Consider the following 27,282-nt stretch of genomic DNA (forward strand, 5'->3'; position numbering starts at 1 on the left):
GGCAACAAATGTGTGGACAGGGGAAACAGACACATGAACACACGGCGTCCTCACGTTCAGGGCAAACTGCTATCTGGCTGGAATCCTTGTCCAAATTTGGGCCGTTTACAGCACCAGAGCTACAGAGTGCCTGCAGAGGCCTCCCTGAGCTTACTGACCGTGTGAATGAGCGTTTGTGTATGATGATGTCGTAGGGTTTAATGCCCCACCGAGTCCCTGAAGCTGCAAATGGACTTTGATTTAAAGAGATCAACAACAACCAAGGCTGTAACTCCCATCATTAGTACAACAGGTTTATTAGTTTGATGCCATCATCATGGGAGAATTATGTGCCCCTCTGTGTCAACACAAAGCACTGTGTGGTCCCTACGCAGGAGCTGCACTGGCAAAACTGATCAAAAAACATAAACATAAAAAAATAATTAAAAAAAATCAAAACCACATATACCATATCCTGTTCATTTCAACGACATACTGCTTGTATAGGTAAATACATCTCAACATAAATATCCTTCATTTAGTTTAGGTTATACAGAATGGGTAATACCACAAATTGTTTTGTTATTCCAGGAAACAATTTACTCCCTAATAGACCAAAGCATGTGCAGTTTTTCTTTATTTTTAACGAACTAAGCTATAATCAATAAGGTAGCTAATGCATGCATTAAGGCTGATATGAAACAAGGTGTCCACTACACATACTGAGGCAAATGGTAAATGGATAGGTACACTTGATCCACTGATTGAACCACTGACTTCCTTTGCCATAGCCACCACTAAAAAAGGACTCAAAGAATTCACATCAGTAGTGCAACATCTATAATAAAAATTGTACAAATAATGCTACCAGTCAAAATTAACTTAACCGTAACAATTCCTTATTAAGGTAAACATTAAATAGACCATTTTCCTTAACTAGACTGAATGATGTCTGATATAAAGCATTGATGACACATGCTTTTACACAGCTACAGAGCCTCAAACTGGAGAAACACTGTCGAGTCATGACCCAAGGCACAAAAGCACACACAGGAGCTAGTGTTGACATTTAGAAAACAGACCAGTGGGGGAGGAGAGAAGACAATTAGGAATTAATTCCTCAACAAGCTTTACTCGAAGTAACAACATCTTAGCTGCACCTCTGTAAGTGACTCAGTCTTAACTTTTGTTTGGGTTTGTTCTCTCCCGAGAGAAGTAGCTGCAGCACCCAAAAAGTGAATACCTTTAACAGCAGTCAGCCCTTCTTTACTCATCCATAAAACGTGAGCTAAGCTAACCTCTGGCTGCGCAAACTACTTCACTATCAAAAAATGTTTAAAAAAACCACAAAACACAAAACAAAAAAAACAACTGCTCGCAACTACTGATTGGTCTGTATTACCTAAAGTTATTGAAATTTACGCATTTTACTGTTTTATTGACCCGATTAAAAGATATTAAGTAAAAGTAAATTAAACCCTGCTTTAAAAAAATGAAAAGAAAAATAAGATTAGAAAAAGAAAAAGGATAAGCATTTCTATCAAAATCTTGTGATCTTACTTTTGGGGAAGGCAGAAAACCTCAGTGTCACAGTTTTGTATATGCACGCAATAATACTAATCAGCACAGACAGAAAGCAAATAGACACTGCTCCCATATTTTTCCCCTATAAGGAGGACCAGCTGTAATTTGTCACTTCCAATCACCGTCCTTGCTGTGGCCATTTTGCTCTGCGTATCCTCCAGAGATTCATAAAGGAGTCTATTGCTTTGCAGGATTGGAAATAAAGATAAGTGGTCCTTACAGACAGCTGACTGAGTGTTCCTGCATTCCTCAACTAGAGGAAGCCAGGAAGTAAAGTCAGCTGTCCAATAGACTGTACTTCAAATTGAAGTAGCCAATCAAGTTTTCCTTCCACATGCAAAACACCACGAGTGATAACAGACATGTAAAGCACAGACAACTGCTAGTCTCCTTTTATTAATCTGACATTTTAATCTGTATTGCAAAAATAAACCACCCAATATAGATTAGTGCTTTTCATTTCCTCGCTCACAGCTGCAAAATGTGCACGTACTTGGCGGCCATCTTTACAGCTTTCTGCTGCTCATCTGAAAACTGTCCCCCATACTTTCATCTAAATCCTCTCCCCTCAGTCATCCCCCACACTTATTATCTCTTCAAAGTCTTTGTCCAAGAATGGAAACAAGCCCCTTAAGGTGAATGCACTGGTGGCTGCGACCTCCCTCTTCAGTGCGTCACCAGCCTTCCTTCACAGGCTCCCACCAGGAGCCCAACAAAGGTAATCCCTTAATAGCTGTAATTTTCTGTGGTTGACAGGTGCCATACTAACAGCCTGAATCAAAAGTATGCTAGAATAGGAGCCCCAAGAATGGGCTTAAATTAGTGGATATAAGAGTTTAATAAACTCGTAAGTCATTTTTTAAATTTTCTATTTGTAAGAAAATAGGATGTTGCACCAGTGCTAGGCTCATCTTTTACCCAGGCCTATTAAATTATACTAGATAATGCTGCTATGCATGTACTACCAAAGTGCAGCCACTTTGCATTTTAGTTGTCTGCATTGTCTGGCATCAAAACTGAAAATGAACTCATGCTGGACTTAAGAGCTGATAAAGCTCAACTAACAGTTACCGTCATTGAATCACAGGAAATAGGGTAGAGATATCAGCCATGTGCCAATCAACAGACCATTTACACTGTATAGTAGTACCGCAGAGACCATCACAATTGAACTGTAGTTACATTCGCGGTCCATGGCAAGGTATAGTGAGGGGTATAGCACTATTCTAGAGTTGGTTTATAGTGCATTAAATCTACAACAAAGTGCAAAGTACAAGTTGCACTGTTCTATATACAGTATATAGTACATGAACCTTAAGTTAGTCTTCAAATGGATTTAGAGTAATTATAGCCAAGTATAATGAATAATTGCTGGTTATTTCTTAACAGGCTTACAGTTAAGTTCAGGTATGTTCTGTTATTTTTTTTAAAATTATTAGTTGGAAGTACACATTCCCAAAGTTGGTAATCTAAAACTGGACATTTTCATATGAAAGGCCTCAGATTTATTACAGCATATTCAAATAAGAAGGTACCCATGTGCTCTCTCATTTTAATCTACGTCACCATTCAGGAACTATGCAAAGAGGAAAGCAATGGTACCATTTCCCCTTTGATCCGACAGCTCTGTTCTGCTTTACGACAGTCATTCAGATATACAAAGTGGAACAGGTTAAATTCATTGGTTTCTGTTTTGCATCATGCAGAAATGCAGGGCTACAGAGTGCAATTTCAAACAAACTTAATTACTGAAATCATTTTATCATCTCCAATCTTAATGACGCTAAAAGAACCCACACCCAAGGGAAAGAAAAGGAGGAATGAGACAAGTACCATGACATCCTTGTCTAGCACATCATAGAATCTAAAGGCCTATTCATGCACCTTTGGTTATAATGCTGATGTAAGGGAGATGGCATACTCCGGCTGAGCTTAATCCTGTTTATACAATTCAATCAGCCCCCGAGCAACATATAGGTGCTGTAGTGTGCTTTCAGACATGGAGTGACTCACTCTGAAGCAGACACGTAGCCAATTAAACCTGTTTGGCCAGTGTGAGGAGAGGAGAAAAGAAGGCCTTGTGAAGTCTGAAGTTATTGGATAGGCAGGTAAAATAAAGGTGTGCTGAAGCATAAAAATAAAGGTGGTAAAAAACCAATAACATTTTAGCTAAAACAATGTGAATTATGTTCTCCAATTAATCCTTGAAGTAAATGAAATCCTAGATTGACCTTTGAGACAAAGTCATAACTCACTGAAGGCTGAGCTGCCATACGTCATTAAACATATGATTCATCCCGTCAGGGCTGAGTTCTTTCTTCTCTTTAAGACTAAAAAGGTTCTCCGTAAGAGAACATGACACTTCTGGGAAGGAAAAACAAATATATGTACACACATACACATACATCAAGAACTAATCAATGGATGCAGGATGCTCCATTTGACTGGTCGTTAATGTACATTATGTGGCTAGCTTCTGAAAACAGCTCTGTTAATCCATTAGGTTTTGTGGGATGTGGCTCAGCAAGAACTCTCAGTGAAATGTCGAAGAGAGTGCAGTTCTCCAAGAAAACCCTGCTGCAATTTTAAAATAATCAGAAACAACGAACGAGTTTGACAATCATCTATGCTCCTTTCATATTTCTGTGGTGGTGACCAGGGGTTTTTCCTGGCTGAGAATAGACCTGCCTTTGCAGTATGCATCTTTTCCACATACTGCAAAGGCAAAGAGTGTGCTATACAATTTTTTTTTTAAAAACCCTATCAATTTTTCTGTGATTTCTCACCATTTGACAGAAACATTCCAATTATACTACAGTAAATAAAGCTATTCATAGTAATTTATACACCGGCACATGTACATATTGTTGAAATGCACAGTGCTATAATGGTTTTTAAGGCCAGTGCAAACCTATTTTAACCCATCAGTCATAACAGACGGCTTGACATCTAATTTGCTCTAAATCACAAGATGCCTGTGTTATATGCCTGCATTTGCCACTTCAAGTGGCAGTTTGTGCAACAGCAAAATTAAACCCATCTCCTTACTCAACCACAGTAAGATATTGATACAGCTCATGAACATGTCATCAGGTTTTATCATCTTAAACAGAGTCATCAAAAATGCTCAATACAAGCATTGCTTTCATTGTTGACTTGCTTTTTTTAAGACAAACTTTCAAAAAAAAGAGTAGCTGCCAATGTGCATGTCTCTCCTTTCCATATTTATAAATTACCACACCATGGAGGGCTTTTTAAAAGTACAGTTGTGAGATTAAATTACCAAACCATTCCGAGCCAGCAGAGATAAATATGGAGCAGATCAGGACAGAGACAACAATACTGCGTGTGTCAGCCTAATCCTGAGATAATATGGAGGAATCAAACCATACTCTGTACAAGTGCTGCATACAAGATGGGAAAAGCCAAAAATGCACCCATGACGTGTATTGAAGAAAGGAGGCCGGTGTGTTGCCATGACAAAAAAGCCAAAGAGAGAACGTGGGTTCAGGCCTTGCCGGGCTTTTGTAAGAAACATAAATAAATAGAGAAAAGACTTCATTTTAAAGCACGCGGGGGTTAGTTGGATAACCCTTCAAGGCAGCACTTGCAGCAAACCGCTGAGAGAGACCTCAAAAAACTAACGCTGAAAGGAGCATCTGTGGTGCCATCCTTCTTTTTTAACCTCTTGCAGGCAGGACTTAACTGTTATTGAAGCAACTCTCAGGACCTTTTATGGTCAAGAAAAGCTTGTTGTGCAATTATGCCTTTGTTTTTACGACATTTAGTACTTCTTTTAACACGTTCAAATTTGTTGTATATTACAACAATTTATATTTTTACTTATAGTTATTTTAATTTATTAATTTTTTTTTTTTTTTTTTTACCTCAACTATTTAAAGACATACTGTATTCAATTTTGAGATACATGTTCTTGCTTAAGCTATTCATTACGCATTTGTTGTGCTTAACTTGATTTTTAACTATGTAACAAAGGACTCCCAACACTCTGGGATGAACAACGCATGTGCAGGTCCTACTGCCAATAATCGTGCTCGAAAGACTTGGTGTGGTGATATGAAGTCATTCACCCAGAACCCTATTGTGTTGTGCATGGATATTAAAGTTGGTCCTTGGTTTCTCTTTTTCAGGAGTTTCTGTGAAACTGACTAGTTTTCACTATAAGCGTTGTTAGACCTGGCTTGGCAGGAGTACTTCAGTACAATCTGATGTTCTGCTGTAACGCTAATTGCTAACAATACAGTGACTCAGACAGAAATGCAGGGCTATGCACATCTGCGCACAGGAAAAGCAAGAAAGCGGCAGGACTTAATTTCTTATTATCAGCATGAAGAGAAAGGCTACTAAGATTTATTTAAAAAAAGAAAAGAAAAAAGAAAAACACACACAACTTGGTTTTTGTTGTGTAAGTATCTAAATTACAATTCCTGGCCAACGTGGAGTCAGAGGTCCTCTGGCCTGCCTGCTTTGCAATACAGTGGAGGAACCTGTGCAGATTAAACCTTTTGTACTCTTATGGTTTATTTCAAATGTGTCCACTGTCATTTTTTATTAATTGCAAACCTAAACTCATTTCCTTTCATAGATCACACATTTACATTTTTAATTAAACTCACCATCTGACAAGTGTCATAGTGACACTTTATAAGGAACAGTATACGGCCTGATACAGTGAAAGGGTACAGGGTATAGCCACTGCTCGTCTATAAAAAGGGTAGGTCCATTATCCAGTGGGACATCTTACAGAGAGCTCCAAGCTCAATTTAGCAGCACTCCACATCAAGGGGACACTTCAAGACCCCTCCCCTTCTTGACTTCCTTTAGTAGCACCCTCAGATGAGCGACTCGAGCACCCTGCAGAAAGCTGCTGTTGTGCCTTCTGCACAATTTACTGCTTGGAGTGCCAGGGAAGTCACTGGCACAGACTACCAGGCTATTATGTTGGCAGTTATTCTATACTGAATGACAGTGTCAATGGTGCACACCCACGGTAGGACCTCTGACTGACAGTGATGTGTCTGTGTGTTAAGAAAAGCCATCAAGTGGTAAGACAGATGACGTCTACAACAGGAGAACTTGAAGAATTCAAATAACCATAATACCTATAGAGTATCATTTCAACTTGAGCAAACTGGCATATATACTTACAAACAAACAAACACCCCACTGTACATTTTTAAATCATAAGTTATAAATGGTTAGGAAACATTTTTATCAATTTCTCCTTTAACTTTTGATAGTTTTTCACAGAAAGTGGTCTATTAGTGCGGCAAGTGCAATGAATAATGTGACATAAACACATATGCTTCAACATTACATGCTTTGATTTTATTGTAATTGTCCACTTCCACACTAACAGACCTCAAAGACTTAGAGATATCTGGAAATACACGGGTTTTCAAATGTGAACAACCACTTACCCAAATACTCTCTCCCAGGTACTGATTTGTGTGTTCAGTTGGTAGCTTTTAAAGGCAGGTTAAAAAAAAAAAAAAAACAACACCCCACACACAACCCCACAGCCAAGTACAGCATAAATATCTGGTGGAACAGATACCAAAATTCCTTTTTGCAAACAAATGATTGAAAATCATAGTTAAACACTTTTTGAATATCTGTCATGCTTAAAATAACAACACAGTATGACAAATACAAAATTAACCCATTAAAAGAAAAGCATCCCTGTATAAAACACTAAAACTGCTCCACAGTTGATGCAACATTAGCCAGCATTTGAAATGTGTAGAAGTAATACAAAAATGTCATCAGCCATTTAACATATGTTGGTATCACCTAATCTCACAGTGCTTATGGACTGCTGCATGCAATGCACAGAATGCAAGTCCCAAATACTGCAAGTTTTCTTGCAGCACATCTGATTCACTTGTACTACTGACTATATAGTCCTGCCACATCTTTATAGATGAGTTACAGGGTGATAATTAAACACATTGGCAGTAGATGTTAATATGCATATAAGGGAGAACTATTCCTTTATTTGCCGATGGCATTGTGTTTCACAACGCAACAGTGGCATATCTGTTTAGGAACAATGTCCAGATTGCTCAGGATAAGTCACACACCTTGCAGCCAGTTTTCATAGGGACTTTTCCCTATTTGCTTTTTCCCTGTTAATAAGAACTGCAACAGCAGTAAAACAGAAGATTATTACGCTGATGGTTGGGTAACTGTGTAAAAGCTTTAGTCCACAAAAGGCTTCAGTCACTCACTACACGCTTTAAAAAACAAAAATACAAAATAAAATGAATCAGGTGAGAAAGAGCCCTGATAGCTTTCAAAAATTTGTGTTAGTCATGGAAAAAATAAAAGCTTAATAATATATAATTCCTTTCTTGATTAGGGAAAGATCAGCTTTCTCCTATATAAAGCAACACTATGTACAGTAAAGTGGCTTCAGCTGGAGCTCAAAGCTGGCCTTCCTTCCTTTACTCGTCTCCCTCCCCCTTGAACAGCACAACTTCTCTCTGCTACCACCTAGCCAGTACGCAGCAAGGCCCTGGACTAACATACCAGTGGAGAAATTCCCAGATAAGTAATACTCCTAGCCTTGAGGGTTCAGGCATCAGCACTCTGGCCACTCCTCATGGGCTACGTCACCGGCTCAGAGGCACACATCCACTTCCACAAAAGGAATTCCTTCTTACCGCCTGCATGTAAGTATGAGAGCCCCATGTGTCTGCATTTGCATGTGTGAGAGAAAGAGAGAGTGAGAGAGTAACATGCATCAACCCAGACAAAGAGTTGGGATGAATATTAAAAATTAAATACACCGGAGAGCAAAGAAAGATTATATGCATTTTTAGGGAAAATTGGAGTAGGACATTTTATTTAATACAGCGGTATACATGTGAAAGTGTGTGTTTATGTCAGTGTGTATTTACGTCTGAGACAAAGAGCTTTCAGCTCCTGTGCTATTGGCAGGGTTCAGGAGGCCAGAGAGTTCAAAGGGGAGGGATGAAGCACCGCAGGGCGACCAGCTGGGTCCCTACACTACATGAGCTCTGTCGGGAGCTGTAACTACACATGCGCACACACACACACACACACACACACACACACACACACACACACACACACACACAGAGAACTGAAGGCGTGTGTGTGTAACTGCTGCTGCTACTGAGGACAACCATATATGGCCCCAGGATTCCCATGGAAAGAGACCAGGATTGTGGAAGAGGGGGAAAAATGCCTGCAAGATTCTAACTGTATGCATCGCCTGGGCTTTTGCTCAGAAGCTTCAACAATAGCCTCACTTGAGAGCCAAGTTTGTTTCCATGTCAGGGGTCTAAAGGCGAGAGCGGGCAACGGGAGAGGAGAGGTAGAGGTCAGATAGCCATGGAGAGATGCGACCTCTGTTGATATTTCCATATAATAGAGCCTTTATGTAGATGCTTCTCTACAGACTGCTCAGTTGACTGAAGAGGCACTGAACCACATTACCATCCTTCCATGTAACAGTCCTTTGTCATCCTTCACACCACCAAGCTCCAAACCTAAGAGGTTAAATGGATCACCAGAGTAGCAATAAAAAGAAAATAGCTACTACACAATCCCACATAGCAAGGCTAAATTTATAGTGGAGTGGCTCAAAATGAGCTAAATATTATGTGGGTAGTTTCATTTTTGATTATTGAAGATACAAAAAAGGTGAACTGAGGTACACAAGAAAAATTTCATAACTCGCATAATAAGTACACGTATAGTCTCTCCAATGAAATCTGATTTAAAAACTGCTTGAAAGGTTTTGGCAAGCACCCTTACAAAAAAGGTCTTACAGGGATCACAAACAGCATTTCTGCTTGTCCCACAGGAGCACTGAGCAAAAGTCATGCTAGTCACATTATGGATACAAGCCAGGAAATAAAATTTAAAAAAAAATCCAAATATCTTTTTATGACAATGAATAGAGAGAAACATCCACCACTGCAAAGCTGAAACTCCAGGAAACCTCTACTATGCACTAGAGCTGGGCGATAGAACGATAACGATATGTATCGCGATATAACTTTTACTCGATAGAGAAATTAAGCTATCGCGATAGACTTCGCCGCTCTTTTTTTTTTTTTTTTTTTTTTTTGAGGACAAAAGGTCAGCCAATCCAAATTAAGTAGCGCAGAGCCGAACCAATCACAGCCGCAGCGTCACGTCGCGTGACTTGTTACGTACAGCACAAGTGCCAAGCCGTGTGTTTGTTTGGGAAGCAGCCAGCGGGTAATGGAGCCAGCGGGTAATGGAGGAAATGAGTGTGCCGACTAGAAAAATCAACCGAGCGTGACCGAAGAGAAAACAGATGATGGTTGCAATGCCGGAGAGATTGTCGAACGGAAGAGCCATAGAAGTTCCGTAGTGTGAAGGTATTTCGGCTATTTCAAGTCTGACAAAAAACAGAGTAGCATGCACTGTAAATTGTGCCGAAAGCAAGTCTGGAAATACAATAAACTGGTGCATGCGTCACACTGTGCGCCACGTTATTGTTTCGGTGAAATGAATTTCTACAATACTGTTACTGTTAATTCTACTCTCTGCAGTGTTTAAATGCTTACATATACACACAGTTACTGTCCGTCCACACATACGACTCGGTTCTGCTTCTGTGCCCCAGCTTTGTTTACTTTTTCCCACCGAGGCTTCTAGACTTCTGATTGGCCAACATTTCTGCACGGTTAGGAATCTAGCTCCACCTGCTGCTTTGGCATGTTCATAGCAGCGTTTTCCTTCATTTCTGCCTTTATGTGTGGACGGGATTATTTTTTAAAACGAAAACGGAAAATCTCCGTTTTCAAAAATACCCGTGTACCCGTGGATGTAGCCTCAGTCTCTGACTGGAAGCACTAATTCGTCATTCGGCTTTTGTCAGACTAAAGTAACTGTTAAAAGTGTTTGAAAAGCTAAGCTATACAACAAGGAGAGATTGAGAATTTCCTTTTAGTTCTCAGTTTATTTGATATTGACAAAAGTTAGTCAGTTTTGTCTGTTCTTCTGTAAAACAAACTAAGATTTATTTTTAGAATTAATATTTTGTTTCTAAGTGGAATTGACAATTTAGTCTGTTTTGTTTGTTCTATTTTGAAACTTAAACGCTTTAGCGGCTGCCTTTTGTGTAGTTTGCAATATTTGCCTTTATTTATCTGAAAAAGTCTCATGTTCCTTAAGTACATCTACCCTGTTGAACTTATTATGGGAAATAAATATTTAAATAAAAACAAGCTGCTGATTATTTCACATTTTACTTGTGAGCAACGGCACATTTAAATCTTACAAACATAGTTATTTGGCTTATATCGTGATAGATATCGTTATCGCCTGAAATGAAAAAAACATATCGTGATATGAAAAAATCTCATATCGCCCAGCTCTACTATGCACATGCACAGTGCAACAGGGGCTAATGTGTTTCCCTGTTGGCTCTACTAAGACATTGATTTCTACTGAAGATTCTTTCAGTGCATTCTCCTTATATAATCTCTGCTCAAGTGAGTCCCAAATTACAAACTGATACACAGATCCAACAAAGCCCTCAGTCATCTAGGAAACCATTTGAGAACCTGTTGTAAGGTAAATTGTGAACCACGATGGTGCATGTAGCAGTGTACATGTTCGCACATATGTCTGTTATGGGCTGGTGTCAGTGATAAAAGCACAGGGAGTGGAAGGAGCAAGCTCACTAGCGGAGCCTCAAAGAGGAAATGAGAAAAATAAACAGCCACTTCCTGTTCCTCTCTGGCCTGAAATCTCCAAGACCCAGATCCCTCTGACCATCACCACCTCTAAGAGAACGGATGCATCCATTTTTACTCTCTTTCAAACACAAAAAGATCAACAGGACAGGAATGCTAATTTTAATTTAAATGTCGCCATATTAATGATTAATAGTTAGTGAGAAGTTTTCTTAAAAACATGCATCCCATGCAGCTGATAAACATGTGACAACACTACACACGTTCACTAAAAACAGAAAACATTCATCACGCAACATGTGAGCATTTAAAATAACTGCTTAGGTCTTTACCATCAAAATAAAAGGCAATACATTTTTTCAAATGAATATGATCTCTTAAAAAGACCCAGGATCTTTATACAGAGGATCATGAAATTATTGGCTCGTAGTGCCAAAATGTAATAAATTGTTGGTTCCCTATACAGCAGCTTGAGTGGTTTTGGGTCATTAATTATTAATTTTACAGTCTATTAACATCGCAGCTTGATTGGACTTAGTGACCTCACATTTATGCTCCATAAAACAAGGAAATAAAATTGAGTTCGAAGGCACTAATTAAGTTTTACCTAATCTTATTTTATAATCAGGCTTTTTGTTAAGCTAGCATGACTTTTGTGACTTCAACGTATCACCCTCACTTGCATCACCATCAACTGAAATTGATTTTAAACAAATACTTTAATAAAAGGAGTTTAAAACAAAAGGGAGAGATTACATTTCATCCTGCTACACGTTTACCAACATTTAGTATTTTGCATCAGTAAAAGTCAATTCATTTTTCTTTACCAGGCACACTATTAATTCTTGTTTTCAGGGGGACAAAACAAGAACACGAAAGAAATATGCCAAAACAAAGCATGAGCTCTGAGCATACACAGGGGCTATACTCGTATCTTGAATCACTTAAATTACTAGCCAAAGCACTTAGACTCTCAAGGTCCAGGCCCATTTACTGTCACTGACATTTAGCTGCAGGGAAAAATATGGCCTGCATGGGCTGATTCACAAGAACACAGCAAACAGCAGGTTCAGTCAATCTCATGGCCACATGGATCAGCATTAACAAGAAAAATCAATGCCACCCAAGTATAAAGGAGTACAGTTACACTTAATCGATATATTCTCCAAGTTTAATTTCTGATAACCTATTTCTAAGGTCCAGTGAGTTCCAGAGTTTAAGATGAGTGAAAACGCAAAAGAGAAAAAAAAAAAGTTTTGTGATCAGTGTTATGATTAAAGGAGCTCTTGAGCCCGTCCGCAGATTCTTAAGTTTGAGAATAGCCGTCTTATTAAAAAGCATCCAAAATTTAGCCCAATGGAGTTGGAGTCTTAATGGAGTTACATTTAAGACTGTCAGTTCAACTTTGTGTGTGTTGTCAATTTTTGAATCCATTAAAACACATTCAGCAATAATCATATTGTATATTTAATGCAGGTGAACTAACGCACATATAGCACTGAAGTTACATGATGAGCGTGGGTTAATGTCCACACACACCTGTGCAGGATGTAGTCATTTCTCCAATGGAGTGGTTATATGCCAGCTGACACAGCAGACACGCAACTCTTTACAACTAAGGCAAAAGCACGCCTATTAGTTCGACTATAACCTGTCTTACTTCCCAACATGTTTGTTTACACCTTCCAATCAGAAAACAGGGAGGTTGCTGCTTTCTCGATGCTAAACAGCTGCTGTCATACATCAATAAAATATGAATCAATTACAACTAGTAGCATTTCTGGTGCAGACAAGTGAAGGCAGCAACTTTGACTATTTAGTGGGCATGAAATAGGTTTTTATGTAATACCTGAAAACAACAATGAGTAATAATTGTGCCAAATAAAAGAACAAGGGTGACATGTCAAAGTCAGGTGATGTCTAATGGGCCAATGGCCGCTTTCCCTTTGTTAGCTGAAGATGCAGCCATTTTGAGACTAAATGGAAAGAATGTAACCTCACCCTTACAGACAACAAATGGACATGCAGCCTCTGCCTTAATTGTACTCGCTGTTCTGTAAGACAATGAGGAATTCATAGTGTCTGAGTCCAGGTGTTTTCACTTCAACAACAGCTCATAAAAAACACTCAGCATGAGACGTGTGCCTGCCGCCAAGCAAACAACAGCGGGATCACTCCAAGACCACCTGGCTTAAGTAGAAAACGAGCACTATATGCCACAGGGTGGGAACAAAAAAAAAAAAAAAAACAAAACAAAACACCACAAGCTGAAGTCATCTCAAAAACATTTCACAGCAGCTAAATACTATACACAGTTTGAAAAAGTGGGGGCAGACAGAAAAGCAAGTGGCGGTCATTAATCTGTTAAAGCACCTGACGAAATCCTTTACCAGTTCTGCAGTCGAGCTTGCATTTTATTTATCATCAACCTCTCAAATGTTTTCATGATACAGTGAAGGAGATGTGGTCTAATTTTAAGGGTGCTAAATAACCATCAAAGAAAGTGCAACACTGACCTCATCAAAACACTTAGAAAAAGCAAATGGGTAAAAATAGCAGCCTCTGGTTTGAGATCAGTGTCTCATTTTCCTACATTGTTATAAAGCAGTGCTGCCAGCTTTCAGCAATGCAATAATTACAACTGGCTAAAAACTTATGTGTGACATAAGACATTTTGTTTGACACGAAATGCACTTTTGGGCAAGGTCGAAGCAGCAATCCTCAAACATGGCAGCAGGTTTACTCTGCTGAGGAATTCGATCCAGCTGAGTTACGACCCCAGGTGAACCAGTTGCAACCTGCAGCGATGCTCAACGAAACTACTTCAGCAAAGTCTCTCTGTTTCAGGTCCTATGGCGGGGAGGTCTCTGGCATCTCATCCCAGCAGTGTCAGAGCCGCACACGCATACAAATAAATAAATAAATAAATCATCTGCCCTACAGTTCTTATAAAGGGCAAACAGTTTCATGCAAACTCAGTGAGGTAATGCCTTATTAGATTTTCATTTAGGTTACAATGTTGGTCTTTAACGATCATGAAAACAAGATAACCAGGATAAAACTTACTTTTTAGCCTTCATTTTTGCTACAAAGCTCTCATTTTGTCTTGTGTTTTAAAGAAAGCACACCTCTTCTCTTTACAACGAGATGCTTCGCCACTGTACTGAAAGTCCAAATGGAAAGATCGTCAAGAAGATCAATCCATCCGTGGTCAAGAAAATCCATGTGGAAATAAAAGTCATAAAAGCTTTCCATACATGAACCTGTGGAAGGATCATTAACAGTTGCTGGCAGCTGCTTTTCATCTCCTAGAGTCGCCGGTTGTCTTTGCAAGTGAGCTTTATGGTAAAAAGCACCAGCTAGTCTAGGCCCAACTCCCTACTTGACAACCCCCCTGCCTCTCTCCATTACCCCCTTATTTATCCCCTGCAAAAAGACAAGTCAAGTTTAACAAATGTATAAAGATTGACAAAAGTTTTTGCCATACTCGAGCAACCCTACATGACCAATTACAATTAAACATATACACTGACCTGATATATTTACTAACTACAAATGCTTTTCATGTCAATTCATGGCATTTAGTTTTAAGCCAGACATGTTATCTCAATACAGTGTACATGAAAGTATCATAGACATGTCACAATCAGCAGATGACCTGGCGTGTTGCAAAGTGTTGGCGCGCAAACACCACAGGGACTTCCTGCTGATGATTATGGGGTTGGTAAAAAAGCTGAATGAAACAGCAAGGAGGGCCAGCTTGACAAGGAGAGACCTGCCAATTATACGCAAGTAAAATATGTTGCGGGACTCCAATATACACTCAGTAATCAAGTAGGCTCTCGTTACAATGGTGCTGCAGTGATTCATTCCAGACTGGAATTCAGCTTTATACTTGCAGTTCTATGTCAAAGGTTAAATTTAGATTTATCTCACGCGCGAACATACAGTGTTATGAAGCGCTGGTTCCTGCTGTGTCAAGTTCAACACCTTTCATTGTAGTCAGGCACCACACTAATTCTTGTCAGCTCTTTGACTCAAAGGGTGGCTACAGTTTACTCTCACGGTCCCCGTTTTGCTTCACGTAGTTAATAACTTCATGAGGAAATTATATTTCGTCGGCTTTCTAAGACTGCAATGCTGTCAGAGAAGACAATCATTTATCAAATTTACGAAAAATGGCAATCAGAGGCTAAATAAGAATATACAGTCTTTCATGTGGTCTGTACAGTTTCCTTGTTTGATTTTAGACCATGTTCTGAAATATTAAACAGCGATGTATAATTAGAAATTATACACAAATATAACTCTTATAGTGAGCAGCAATTAGGAATGAAGATTAGGAACAACAAGACACAGTCAAACATTCAAAAACGACAGTCTGAAGACTGTTTGGGCTGAACAAAGAACAATAAAAAAAAAAAAAAAAAAAAAAAACTAGACTGTCTACATTCATGTCCATGAATTATTAAATTAATGTATTCAGCATTATGTTAGAAATGCATGAGTGATTATGCAGCTCCTGTAAGTCTGCCCTGAAACCATAACAAAGAATGTCAAAGCCCTGTGCAACCTTTTACAAGAAAAGTGACCTGAAAGCAGACTTGTAAAATGGGCTGCAACTGCTGGGTAGGAAGAACCTGTTTCAGCCTAAATACTGTGGCGTGCGCACACACACACACACACACACGTTTAAATTAAGCTAACATTCTAGAATGGGGTTTATTTATGATATTCTCATTCCCCCAGTAACTCTTTAGCTAGAACTAGTTTTGTGAATGAGTTTAAGCAAACAAGCATCCCCTATACACATCAAAGTCCCTTTGTGCCATGTATTGTTACGTGTTACACGCAAAGTTTGCACTCACAAGATCCTGCTTCCTGTATATCCCAAGGCCATCTGTCGTACACAACAAATTAATGAATTAAATATCAAACAGTTGGACTTTAAAGTAATTTTGATTGTTGTCTTTAATATTCAAATCACACTGAAGGCTAAGTTTTTAACCAGTCAAGAAATAATAATAATAATAATAATAATAATAATAATAATAATAATAATACACTAAAGCTACCTAACAGCAAATGATATCCCTAGCACTCAAAGGGACCCCAATTGTGTTGCTTTTGATGGTCAGGTATATGTCAATGCATTTAAAATCGCTTCACATACTGTACCAAATCTTAACACACTTCTACTTAAAATTACATGCAAAGGTTTTGCTTTGTCATCTGTGCTTATTTTTCTAACGCTTTTAGACAACATGCTATAAAGCCCCTCCAAAACCTCACAATATGTTGAAGTACTCACAGCACTGTGCATTCCAGCTTATCACCAAAATATGTAATCCTAGATAGTCTTTATCTAACAGCCATCAGATCTAGAGGTTATTATGCAGGCAGATCATCTAGCTGGGCGTATTTGAGGATTAGGAGCCTCTTAGTAAGTCTCTAGCCTGGACCTTTATCGTGTGGACTACCAGAAAAGGGAAGATCTTTAATGCAGAAATCGACATTTAAGGTTTCTACAGGCCTGATACACAATCGGGAATTAAGTAGACTAATAATCAATATAGATTTCACTTTAAAAAGTGCATTATTTGGGCATTTTTGTGTAACAGGTAAACTATGCATGCTTGTCAGAAATGAAGCTACTGTCTTAGATATGGAAGTTCAACAAGAGATGATGTTTATTGCACCTTTATCAATAGCAGCATAGCTCCACTAGCTCACGATAGGTGCTTGAGACTGAATGTGTTGCTCTGTGCTTGATGCAGATAAGCTTTCAGTTGTGATGTGCAAAGTTATGCAGGTAGGACATGAGACCACAGAATGGGGACGGCATCAGAGCCAAATCAGCACATTTTAAAATAAATTTGAATCGAAAACAGTCTACAGAAAAACAAGTCAAATGTGGGACCAGATACAGTGGGGCAAAAAAGTATTTAGTCAGCCACCGATTGTGCAAGTTCCCCCACCTAAAATGATGACAGAGGTCAGTAATTTGCACCAGAGGTACACTTCAACTGTGAGAGACAGAATGTGAAAAAAAAAAAAAATCCATGAATTCACATGGTAGGATTTGTAAAGAATTTATTCGTAAATCAGGGTGGAAAATAAGTATTTGGTCACCTCAAACAAGGAAAATCTCTGGCTCTCACAGACCTGTAACGTCTTCTGTAAGAAGCTTTTCTGTCCCCCACTCGTTACCTGTATGAATGGCACCTGTTTGAACTCATCATCCGTATAAAAGACACCTGTCCACAGCCTCAAACAGTCAGACTCCAAACTCCGCCATGGCCAAGACCAAAGAGCTTTCGAAGGACACCAGGAAAAGTATTGTAGACCTGCACCAGACTGGGAAGAGTGAATCTACAATAGGCAAGCAGCTTGGTGTGAAAAAAATCAACTGTGGGAGCAATCATCAGAAAATGGAAGACATACAAGACCACTGATAATCTCCCTCGATCTGGGGCTCCACGCAAGATCTCATCCCGTGGGGTCAAAATGATCATGAGAACGGTGAGCAAAGATCCCAGAACCACACGGGGGGACCTGGTGAATGACCTGCAGAGAGCTGGGACCAAAGTAACAAAGGTCACCATCAGTAACACACTACAACGGCAGGGAATCAAATCCCGCAGTGCCAGACGTGTTCCGCTGCTGAAGCCAGTGCATGTCCAGGCCCGTCTGAAGTTTGCCAGAGAGCACATGGATGATACAGCAGAGGATTGGGAGAATGTCATGTGGTCAGATGAAACCAAAGTAGAACTTTTTGGTATAAACTCAACTCGTCGTGTTTGGAGGAAGAAGAATACTGAGTTGCATCCCAAGAACACCAAACCTACTGTGAAGCATGGGGGTGGAAACATCATGCTATGGGGCTGTTTTTCTGCCAAGGGGACAGGACGACTGATCCGTGTTAAGGACAGAATGAATGGGGCCATGTATCGTGAGATTTTGAGCCAAAACCTCCTTCCATCAGTGAGAACTTTGAAGATGAAACGAGGCTGGGTCTTCCAACATGACAATGATCCAAAACACACCGCCCGGGCAACAAAGGAGTGGCTCCGTAAGAAGCATTTGAAAGTCCTGGAGTGGCCTAGCCAGTCTCCAGACCTCAACCCCATAGAAAATCTGTGGCGGGAGTTGAAAGTCCGTGTTGCTCGGCGACAGCCCCAAAACATCACTGCTCTCGAGAAGATCTGCATGGAGGAATGGGCCAAAATACCAGCTACTGTGTGTGCAATCCTGGTAGAGACCTATAGTAAACGTTTGACCTCTGTTATTGCCAACAAAGGTTATGTTACAAAGTATTGAGTTGTATTTTTATTATTGACCAAATACTTATTTTCCACCCTGATTTACGAATAAATTCTTTACAAATCCTACCATGTGGATTCATGGATTTTTTTTTCACATTCTGTCTCTCACAGTTGAAGTGTACCTCTGGTGCAAATTACTGACCTCTGTCATCATTTTAGGTGGGGGAACTTGCACAATCGGTGGCTGACTAAATACTTTTTTGCCCCACTGTATTTAGATTGCAGCCATCCTAGACCTCTCCAAATGAGATGACGGGGTGTCCCTTCTTCTTCCAAAAAGACAGAAGGCCTAGGTTCTATAGCAGAATAACATGCTGTGCTTATCAGGAGGACAGCAATGTGTCAAAGGCATTTTTGCCCTCCTCTCAGTGGCCAACTGCAAGCATCAGGCACAGCTGAGAATCTCATGTTTGGGACTGCAGTGAGATCCACAGCAATTATGTAATGTGTTAAAATGACTGATGCTGCTCTGGATGAAAAGAAACGCAGCCACCTCACATTATCATCATCTTCCACTACATAGTCTGAAACTGTTCCATTACAGATCCATGAGCCTGAGTATTTCAAATTGCTAAGCACCGCCAGAGAGTCTCTCTCTGTTCAGTCTGTTATGCAACTCCCACTCTGTTCATGCAAATCCACCAACACAAGTGACTAGCAACCCTCGAGTCGTCATGGAGACGAGGCAAGATAATGTTCATAGACTTTAGGGCAATAATGAGGGTGTGTAATGTCAACAGAGCATGGGCATTGTAATGTCCAGCTCTGACATGTTAAGCTAAGCTGAATCCTGTCACCTTGGTCTGGGGGGGGGGGGGGGGGGGGGGGGGGGGGGGTGTCAGAGATCCTGAGCGCTAAAGAAAAAGTTCAGGTGTAGGTCAGCGGGTAGATTTTGTTGTGTGAAGCAACAAGCCCCTCCACTCTAATTGCTTCAGTGGAGCTCAGTGAGCACCAGTCAGCTGGGCTTTGGCATTGTATAGGGAAAGTCAAGCCAGAGAGGGAATGACTGAAGGGGAGGGGTTTAGGTGACAGCTGAGGAATGTCTTCTCTGCTCCCTCTTTGCTATGGTTTCCAGCGGCCGTCATGTGAGGAATGCACGGGCTAGAACGACAGGACTTGGAATGCGACAGCTCTGGGACGAATTTAGCCAATGTGATCTGGAATCTCAGCTTGTCTAAGGGATTCCTAGTTCACTGGAACATCCCCTCTCTACCCTCAACCTGCATCCGTGCAGTCTGTGTTTTGGGTGAACCAATCTGTCTCAGTAAATCACGTTACAAATTCAAATCAGCTATCGAAACACTAATGTTTCTCTAATAGACTAGAGGAGTGCCAAATATCAGTACCCACCAAGGTCCTTGAGGTGAAACAGGACAAAAATATTGACAATGTGATAAATTGAAGAACCAGTCTTAAATCTCTGGAATGGCTCAAAGACTCAGAAGATTTACCCAAATAATATCAAACATGTCTGATATTTACATTTACAATTGTGTCTTCAGGAAGAGTGAATGAATGAATGAACCTCAAATGAAGTTAATGCCTATACACTTCAAGTCCCACAGCAAGTATCACTGACACTCTAGCCCTTAAGGCTAATATTATCTAGAACACTAGTAGTTAGAAATACTACCGAGTTCTCACTGAAGAACAACAACCCATGCTGCTCTTGTCTCACCAACCATTTTCTCAGATTCAGTCAAGCTTCTTATTTTTGTTTTGTTTTGCAGTGCAAAGCATTGCCAACACCCCAGCAAGCTGTTGCAACAAAGTCTCCATTTGTTTACATCTGCATGAGGTGGTATATTGCTTTGTCCGGCATGGTAATCGCAATAAGAGTTGCGTAAATATTTTTAAATCTTGCAAAATGTGCATATTTGAGGTTTGTGAGAAGAAAATATGTGACGTTGGTCCTTATGTTTGTGTTGCAACTGAACTTCAAAGTCCTTTGGACTGAGCCTGGCAACAGTGTGACTTTTCACCTTGATGCTCTTGCTTGTACACAGTCATAGTGAGATCATTGATCATCATCATCACTGCTCAAGCATCACCTTAAGAAGTCTGCAAAAAGACATTGACGTGTTTACAGGTTCATCAGCAACAGGTCATTTTTAAAGAAACACAAGGTTCATGACTCACAGAGACAACCTCTTGCCTAAATGTGAGATTATACTAGAGCTGAACTACAAAGCAAAGCTACAGACTGAGTCATACCCAAACTTAGTATCATCTACTGAAACCCAGTTAGGAGAACTTGTGTTGGCTGTGGTGGTATTTATAAACCTGCACCGGTCACCAGTGATCAAGTCCTCATGCAGCAACATGGCACATTTCATAACAAAGAGAGAGGTCACTCATTCACGAGGATAGCTATTATCTGGAGGGATTTTTTTCTTTTGGTCCATCTAAAATGTAACAAGAAAAGCCACACAAAGACATTAAGACAAAAGAGGCGACTGACTGTTCAGCTCATCTTTAAGAAACTTAACAGCAGTTTAACCTTCCATCACCCCTCCTCAGCTCCTTGGTAAAACACCAAACCTAGAGATCACATGGCCTTTAACACACACACACACACACACACACACACACACACACACACGTCTCCAGAGATGGTTATGTCCGGAGAGCCGCACTTCAAATTCTTTCCTCACTCAAGTTCATCTCTGGACATCAGCCCAAAAAAAGGCAACATTTCCACCCAATGAGTTTGTATTGAGGGGTTCATGCTAATTCCAGATTTCATTAAAGCAGACTACGATCTTGAAGAAAGGTCAATTTACCAGCAGGATTAATTAATGTAAAACAAAAAACAACAACAACAAAAAAACAAAAACCCAAAAACGTGCATGAATCACATACAGATAAAGCTGATGACCCATGCCTTAAAACCTGCTTTTAAAACTTTTAATCTGTGCAGTGGCCTAAGTCTTGGAGAACAAACACACCATGGGAGCAAGGTGGTGCATAAAGCAGTGCTCATAATTACTAAGACGAGACATGTGGACATGAGTAATGAAGTGACATCACAGGAGATCTATGCAAGTATAAAACATTTAATGTGAATATTTTTGTAAATCCTTACATCATGTAAACACTATCCATGCTAGTGCAAACAAGATAAACAAATGCTCGTTTCCACTAGCATTATCCTTTATTTCTTCAAATTAAAATACTCCAGGATGCAATACGTAGGGAGAGAAAAATAAAAAAATAATAAAAAATATAGAGGGGCAACCACAGTTTCCCTCTTCAGAGGATGTTAGCTTCAATGTTTAATATGAAATAACCCGAAATGTAAACAGCACAAAATGCTGTCAATTAAAAAAAATAAATTGGATAAATAAAAACTCCACTATGGTACATTACAAATCAAAGAGAAATGGTCTGCTTTGATGACAGTTTTTCTGCTTCCCTGTGGCTCATCATGTAAAACACATCACCCTCTTTTACCTGAATCTATAAAGTCTCTGTAAAGGGAAGAAGGAGACTTCATTTTCTGAGATCAGCAGCAGACTTTCCAGTTTGAGTGTTAATAAACATGTGGAAATTATCTGACTCTGTAATATGTTCGACAGCATGTTCTAACTTGTGAACGAAGGTCAGGTTAAGGTTGATCTTTTTAAACCAAATACTTCTGCCCCTCTCCATCAGCCTATCACAGCAGTTGCGCCATCACGCAAAAGGCGACAAACGACTGCAGGATGTTGCAGAGAACAGTCCTGGTGCAGAGCCGCAACTCAACAAGAAGAAAGAAGAAGCTGCACAAATCACCTTTGGAGAGAACTCTGATGTCAACACAGAGCCAACTGGTTGGCACACAATATTTCTGATGTTTTCTGCAACTCTCTGGATCCAGATATCCAGCGTTACAGTTTGGCTTAATGAAAAGCTGGAATGGAACAGATCCTGATCATCTCACCCCAGCAGCCTCACAAGCACTGAAAGTGAGATCAGTTTCTGATTGGACTGATGTTTGCACTGTTGACTGTTTCAAGACACTGCAAAAATCCTGGAAGGGGGGGATAAAAGTTTATTTTCCAGTGGGAATGAAAAATTATTTATCAGAGGCAGAAACATGCAGTCAGAAGGGGGAAATCCCCCAAACCGTTCACCCTGCTTATTTCCACCAAAAAGTAAAACACTTAACTACAATGTTCTTGGTACAAAATAAGCAAGATATCTTTATAAAAGTGTCACTGTAAAAGCTAACAGTATACCCGTAATCACTTGATCCAATAAGCACAAACTGAAAAACGATATTAAAATAAATGTACTTCTTTAATGGTAAAAGCTACCTCTGAAGCAACAGAAACAAATTCATAAATTACACGACCAGGTTCTTTGTTATTTACGTTTTAATTCTAGTCTAGCTTTTGCACACCTCACTGGACTTAACCTGGTCACAACTTTCAGTAAGCTTACTGCACCAACAAGCAACCTACTTCCATCACTGGATCCATGGTGGTTTATAAAGCTTTTAAATCAGGCTTTAAACCCCATTTGGACTAAAACTACCTCACACAGCCTAAAACCCATCAAGATGAGGTGCCATTTTCAGTTTATCGGCTGTGGAAGTACAGATGCTAGTGAAAGTAGCTACCCCAGTTAGCGGGCAAATGACTAGCTTGGCACGGTTAACATCCCGGTGTAGCAAAAGCGCTAACGACACAGGCGTTTCCGATTAACTATACACAAAACAGCATAAAATTATGAGGCCCATAATTTACCACTGACGCCGTTTCTCAGGTCAGTTAATGAATGAATTAACTTCAGCTAAAGCCCCACACAGCTAACGACATTTATCTTAGCATGCTAAAGTACGTTAGCAGACACTCCGCTGGGCTAATACTGCGCTGTTACCATTCATTCTTTCCTGGCAATTAAACTAATATGCCCACTATTAATGAGGGACTGCATTTTTTAAGTCAGAGTGACAAGCAAACATTGTTTCGCAATCGTAACATTAGCCTGTATCTGAATGACGTTGTATCTAAAGCTAGTTAGCAAGGTAGCTTCTGCTTCCTCTCCAGAGAGTAGCCACAGTCGAGGAGGGTTTATCAACAAAACGACTTTTACTGCTAACCAGGTAGCAGCCATCTATTGCTGGGTTCATTCTGCACGAACACCATTTATATTAAGCTCCAAACACACTAAATAGGATCCGACAATAATAAATTGACCACACAGACACTTGTCTGGCTTGATTGTATTTACAACATAAAACCGAGCCAATGTTTCAAATCGAAAAATGCAGCAGTACTGCAATTAGACTGCACCTACAGACTCAGGCTAGTTTATGGAGGCATAAAGTAGAATTAGCCCTGTAAATTAGGTGTTTGACTCTGCTGCTTCTTGCCACTTATACTCAGACAAGTGTATGCATAGTTAGCGCGGTTTACCAGTTAAACAGCCTCAGGAGGAAGCCAACGGATTCATCCCTTCTCTGCGTCGAGAAGGACGAGTATGCTAGGTAGGTAAACAACGGGATGAGAATGGCTTCCATTTGACAGGTGTACCAGGGTAAGCTTTTGCTAGCAGCCAGTCGATATTTATGTCTAATGGTACCGGCTGCTGACATAAACCCACACGGCAAGCTAACACAAACCTGGTGGAGGGCGGTGAGACCGTCTACATTGGCGTAGTTGATGTCAGCGCCCCGGTCAAGCATTCGGAGCACCTCCTCGGTATCGCCGCTCGAACAGGCGGCCAGAAACACGGCGCCATCATCGAACTTCACCTTCGTCTTTTTCTTTTTCAAAACAGGAGGCTCCTGGTCCGTTTCCGAGCCAAGCCATCGCTTTAACTGTTCATTCCGCTTCTGCTTGGCGTCCGCCATCTTCATCCCCCTCCTGTCTCGGGCTTCTTATCTTTCGCCGAGAGAGGATATACTTTATAGTGCCACTATCCCACAGCGCAGTGGGGCGTGGGAAGGGAGGGCTGGGGAGGAGGGGGAACTGAGAGAGAGAGAGAGAGAGAGAGAGAGAGAGCGTCTGGATTCCCGTAACCTCGCGAGAACTGAAGCCCAGGAACTGCAGCATAACGTCATCATCAGCAGATTATAAAACAGAGTGAGTGAGCGAGCAAGCAGGGTAATCCTTATAGACTGTGCACACCAAATAAGACAAAATTACTTTAAAATATTGCATAACCTTTTGCGGGGTGTCAAGAAGTTTCAAAGAGAGGCTCTCTAAGGTGTAGTAGCTAATATTTTTTGACCACCTCTAGGCTATTGTTTGCTGTGATATAGCTGGGAACACAGAAGTAACTTAAAACCATATGTCAGTGAATGTACCTGCAGCAGAAAACAGTGTTATCTGTAAGAACTACCAAATCTTCCCACCTTCTTCGTGCCATTGGTGAAGGAAAGGAAAAGGAGGTCTGAAACAGGGACGTTTCCAGGATTCTTTCAGTGGGGTGGCACATGCACCCACAACATCTTGCTTTTGTCAATACATCATAGCCATAAGACATAATCTCTCCAGTGTGTCCTGTCTTTTTTAATGTTGTATTATAACTAGCAATCATATCAATTAACTTGTGATTTACAGACGTCACCCTTTCTTTTCATTTGAGGAAGCAGGAAGGATTTTATTATGCTATCTAAACAAACATACTCTTTGCAGATGTTTTCCACTTCTTGTGGATGGTTCTTTTAAAGCATTTTGTACTAAAGGTACTTCAGAAGGTGAGCCAAAACTTTCAGGCACACCTGTCTTCTCATACTCAGGAAAGAGCACGTATCTCATCTGAAATACCATCAGTTCTCCTTTAAATACATAATATATATTTAAATATTTAATGTCAGATGAATTTAATTAGTTTTAGTTTTTGCCACACAAGAAAGCAAAAGTTCTTGGCCACCTACACATTACACTTTCAGGAACTGCCTATCCTTGGAAACCTATGAATACCATGAATTTCTTGGTGCACATTGTGCTAACATTAATGCCACAGGAGGTATGCAACTCTGCACTATGCGCCACTGCAGTTGTAACTTTTCACTGATATGACTTATACTTGATCACACAAAATTCAGTAAATCTTTGCAATGACCTGTTCTTGCACAAATGTCGTAAAAGCAGTCAGAATTGCTTTATACACCTGTGGCAATGGGACTGAGCGCATCTGAATTCAAAAGAGGTGTGGCCCAGTACATGTGTCCATATAGAGTAGTTGCACAACCAGATAAATGACCTCTTTTTAGCTCCAAAAAGACATACAAGGTACTTTCCAAACTGTAACCTCCACAGAGCCATGTGTTCCAACGTCAGTGCCCTTCTCCATTACTGCTGGTTACTGCTATTGCTGCAGAAGCGCTAAACTACAGCTAGCCAAATGATTAACTTCAGCTTGTGCTGCAATAACTTACATTGCGGCTTTATGGCATCATGGGTGTTTACTTTTTCGTTACCGAACTTTCTGACTTGATTTAAATAATGGTTGCAGAAGTGTATCAGCTCAGAGGGCTCAATTCACATTTTTAGGCAGGCCTGAACCCCCAAAATCTATCAATAATGGAGAGGGCAAATGGCATTTTAGTTGTCATTTTTAACATTGCCAATCGGTGACAATGTAACGACATTGCCCTGTGGCTACAAAATACCCGGACCTAATGGAGACTGTTGCATGAAAATTAAAGAATATCATAAATACATTGTATTCTAGTAGCATCACTATGAAGTTATAGCAGAGTCTTGGGTCTGTTATTTATTTTTGTCCTGTATTTGTGCTGAATTAGTGTTGATTGAGTCTTTTTATGTTGTCTTACAATCAGCGGTAACTCAAACGAACCATCAATTGTACAAAGTCATGTGTTTTTTTTTTTTATTTCAGGAAGTAAAATGATTTTATTGTTCTAATTAAACAGACTGTCTCGGTGGAGGTGTTTCCCCTTTCTTCTGGGTGGTTCTTTCAAAACATTTGGTGCCAAAGCCATCCCAGGGGCGTGGAAAGATTTAAGGCACACTTTTCTTATCTGCAGTTATCTGTACATCATGTAAAATATCATCACTTCTGTATGTATACTGATATAGTCAGTTCATTCATTTATTACCTCTTTGTGCAACTGTGGTAATAACATTTGGCTGACACAAAATCTCTTGATAGCTGGTAATTATATACTGCTGGGAAGCCTTATCTATAATATTACAGTATAATATTAATATATTAGCAGCTTACTACTACTAATAATAATAACATAAGGAAAAAAATGTAACATACTCCCAGCAATTACCCTGCTGGATAAGGAACTTGCCTTAGTATTATATAACTGGAACAGAGAGTAGTGTCCCAGTGGAAAGCATTTGTGCCCTTTAGCGTATAAGTGGTACAATAAAGGTACTTTATTCTCGTATTTTTGAAAGACATTTTGAAATTGGGAAAGTAAGGAAAAACACAGGAAAATCATGTTGTTGAATCAAGGCAGCCTACAAAGGCAAATGCATGCATTTAGATGCACTCACTCACTTATATGTCCCACTATATGCCACCCTGTAAATCTGCTACCTACACCGACTCAGAGTTTTTCCTGTGCTCCATCCAGCTCCCCATATGCTTCTGCACTTTATTTTTTAATGGATCGATTTACAACATTTTCCATCTTCATATGTATTTCCCTCTGCCAAAGACCTTTACCCTGTTTTAAAAACAGTTTTAATTACTTTTTTCTT

The 27,282-nt window shown here is 40.0% G+C and overlaps 1 protein-coding gene across 18 annotated transcripts in view; it reads right to left on the reverse strand.

The window, feature by feature from the left end:
- Positions 1–24,555, reverse strand: part of ppp1r12a (protein phosphatase 1, regulatory subunit 12A) — a 60,618-nt gene extending 36,063 nt beyond the window's left edge. For all 18 annotated transcript variants that reach the window (XM_085251025.1, XM_085251013.1, XM_085251027.1 and 15 more), the window contains exon 1: positions 24,219–24,555. In XM_085251025.1, coding sequence (XP_085107151.1) covers positions 24,219–24,455 — 237 coding nt within the window. In that variant the 5' untranslated portion in view covers positions 24,456–24,555. The remainder of the gene's footprint in view (positions 1–24,218) is intronic.
- Positions 24,556–27,282: the final 2,727 nt, after the last annotated feature.

Source organism: Mchenga conophoros, linkage group LG17, assembly GCF_057382185.1.
Source record: "Mchenga conophoros isolate Kocher_MC1m ecotype Shallow Benthic linkage group LG17, M_conophoros_male_GT1.1, whole genome shotgun sequence".
Classification (NCBI taxonomy): domain Eukaryota; kingdom Metazoa; phylum Chordata; class Actinopteri; order Cichliformes; family Cichlidae; genus Mchenga; species Mchenga conophoros.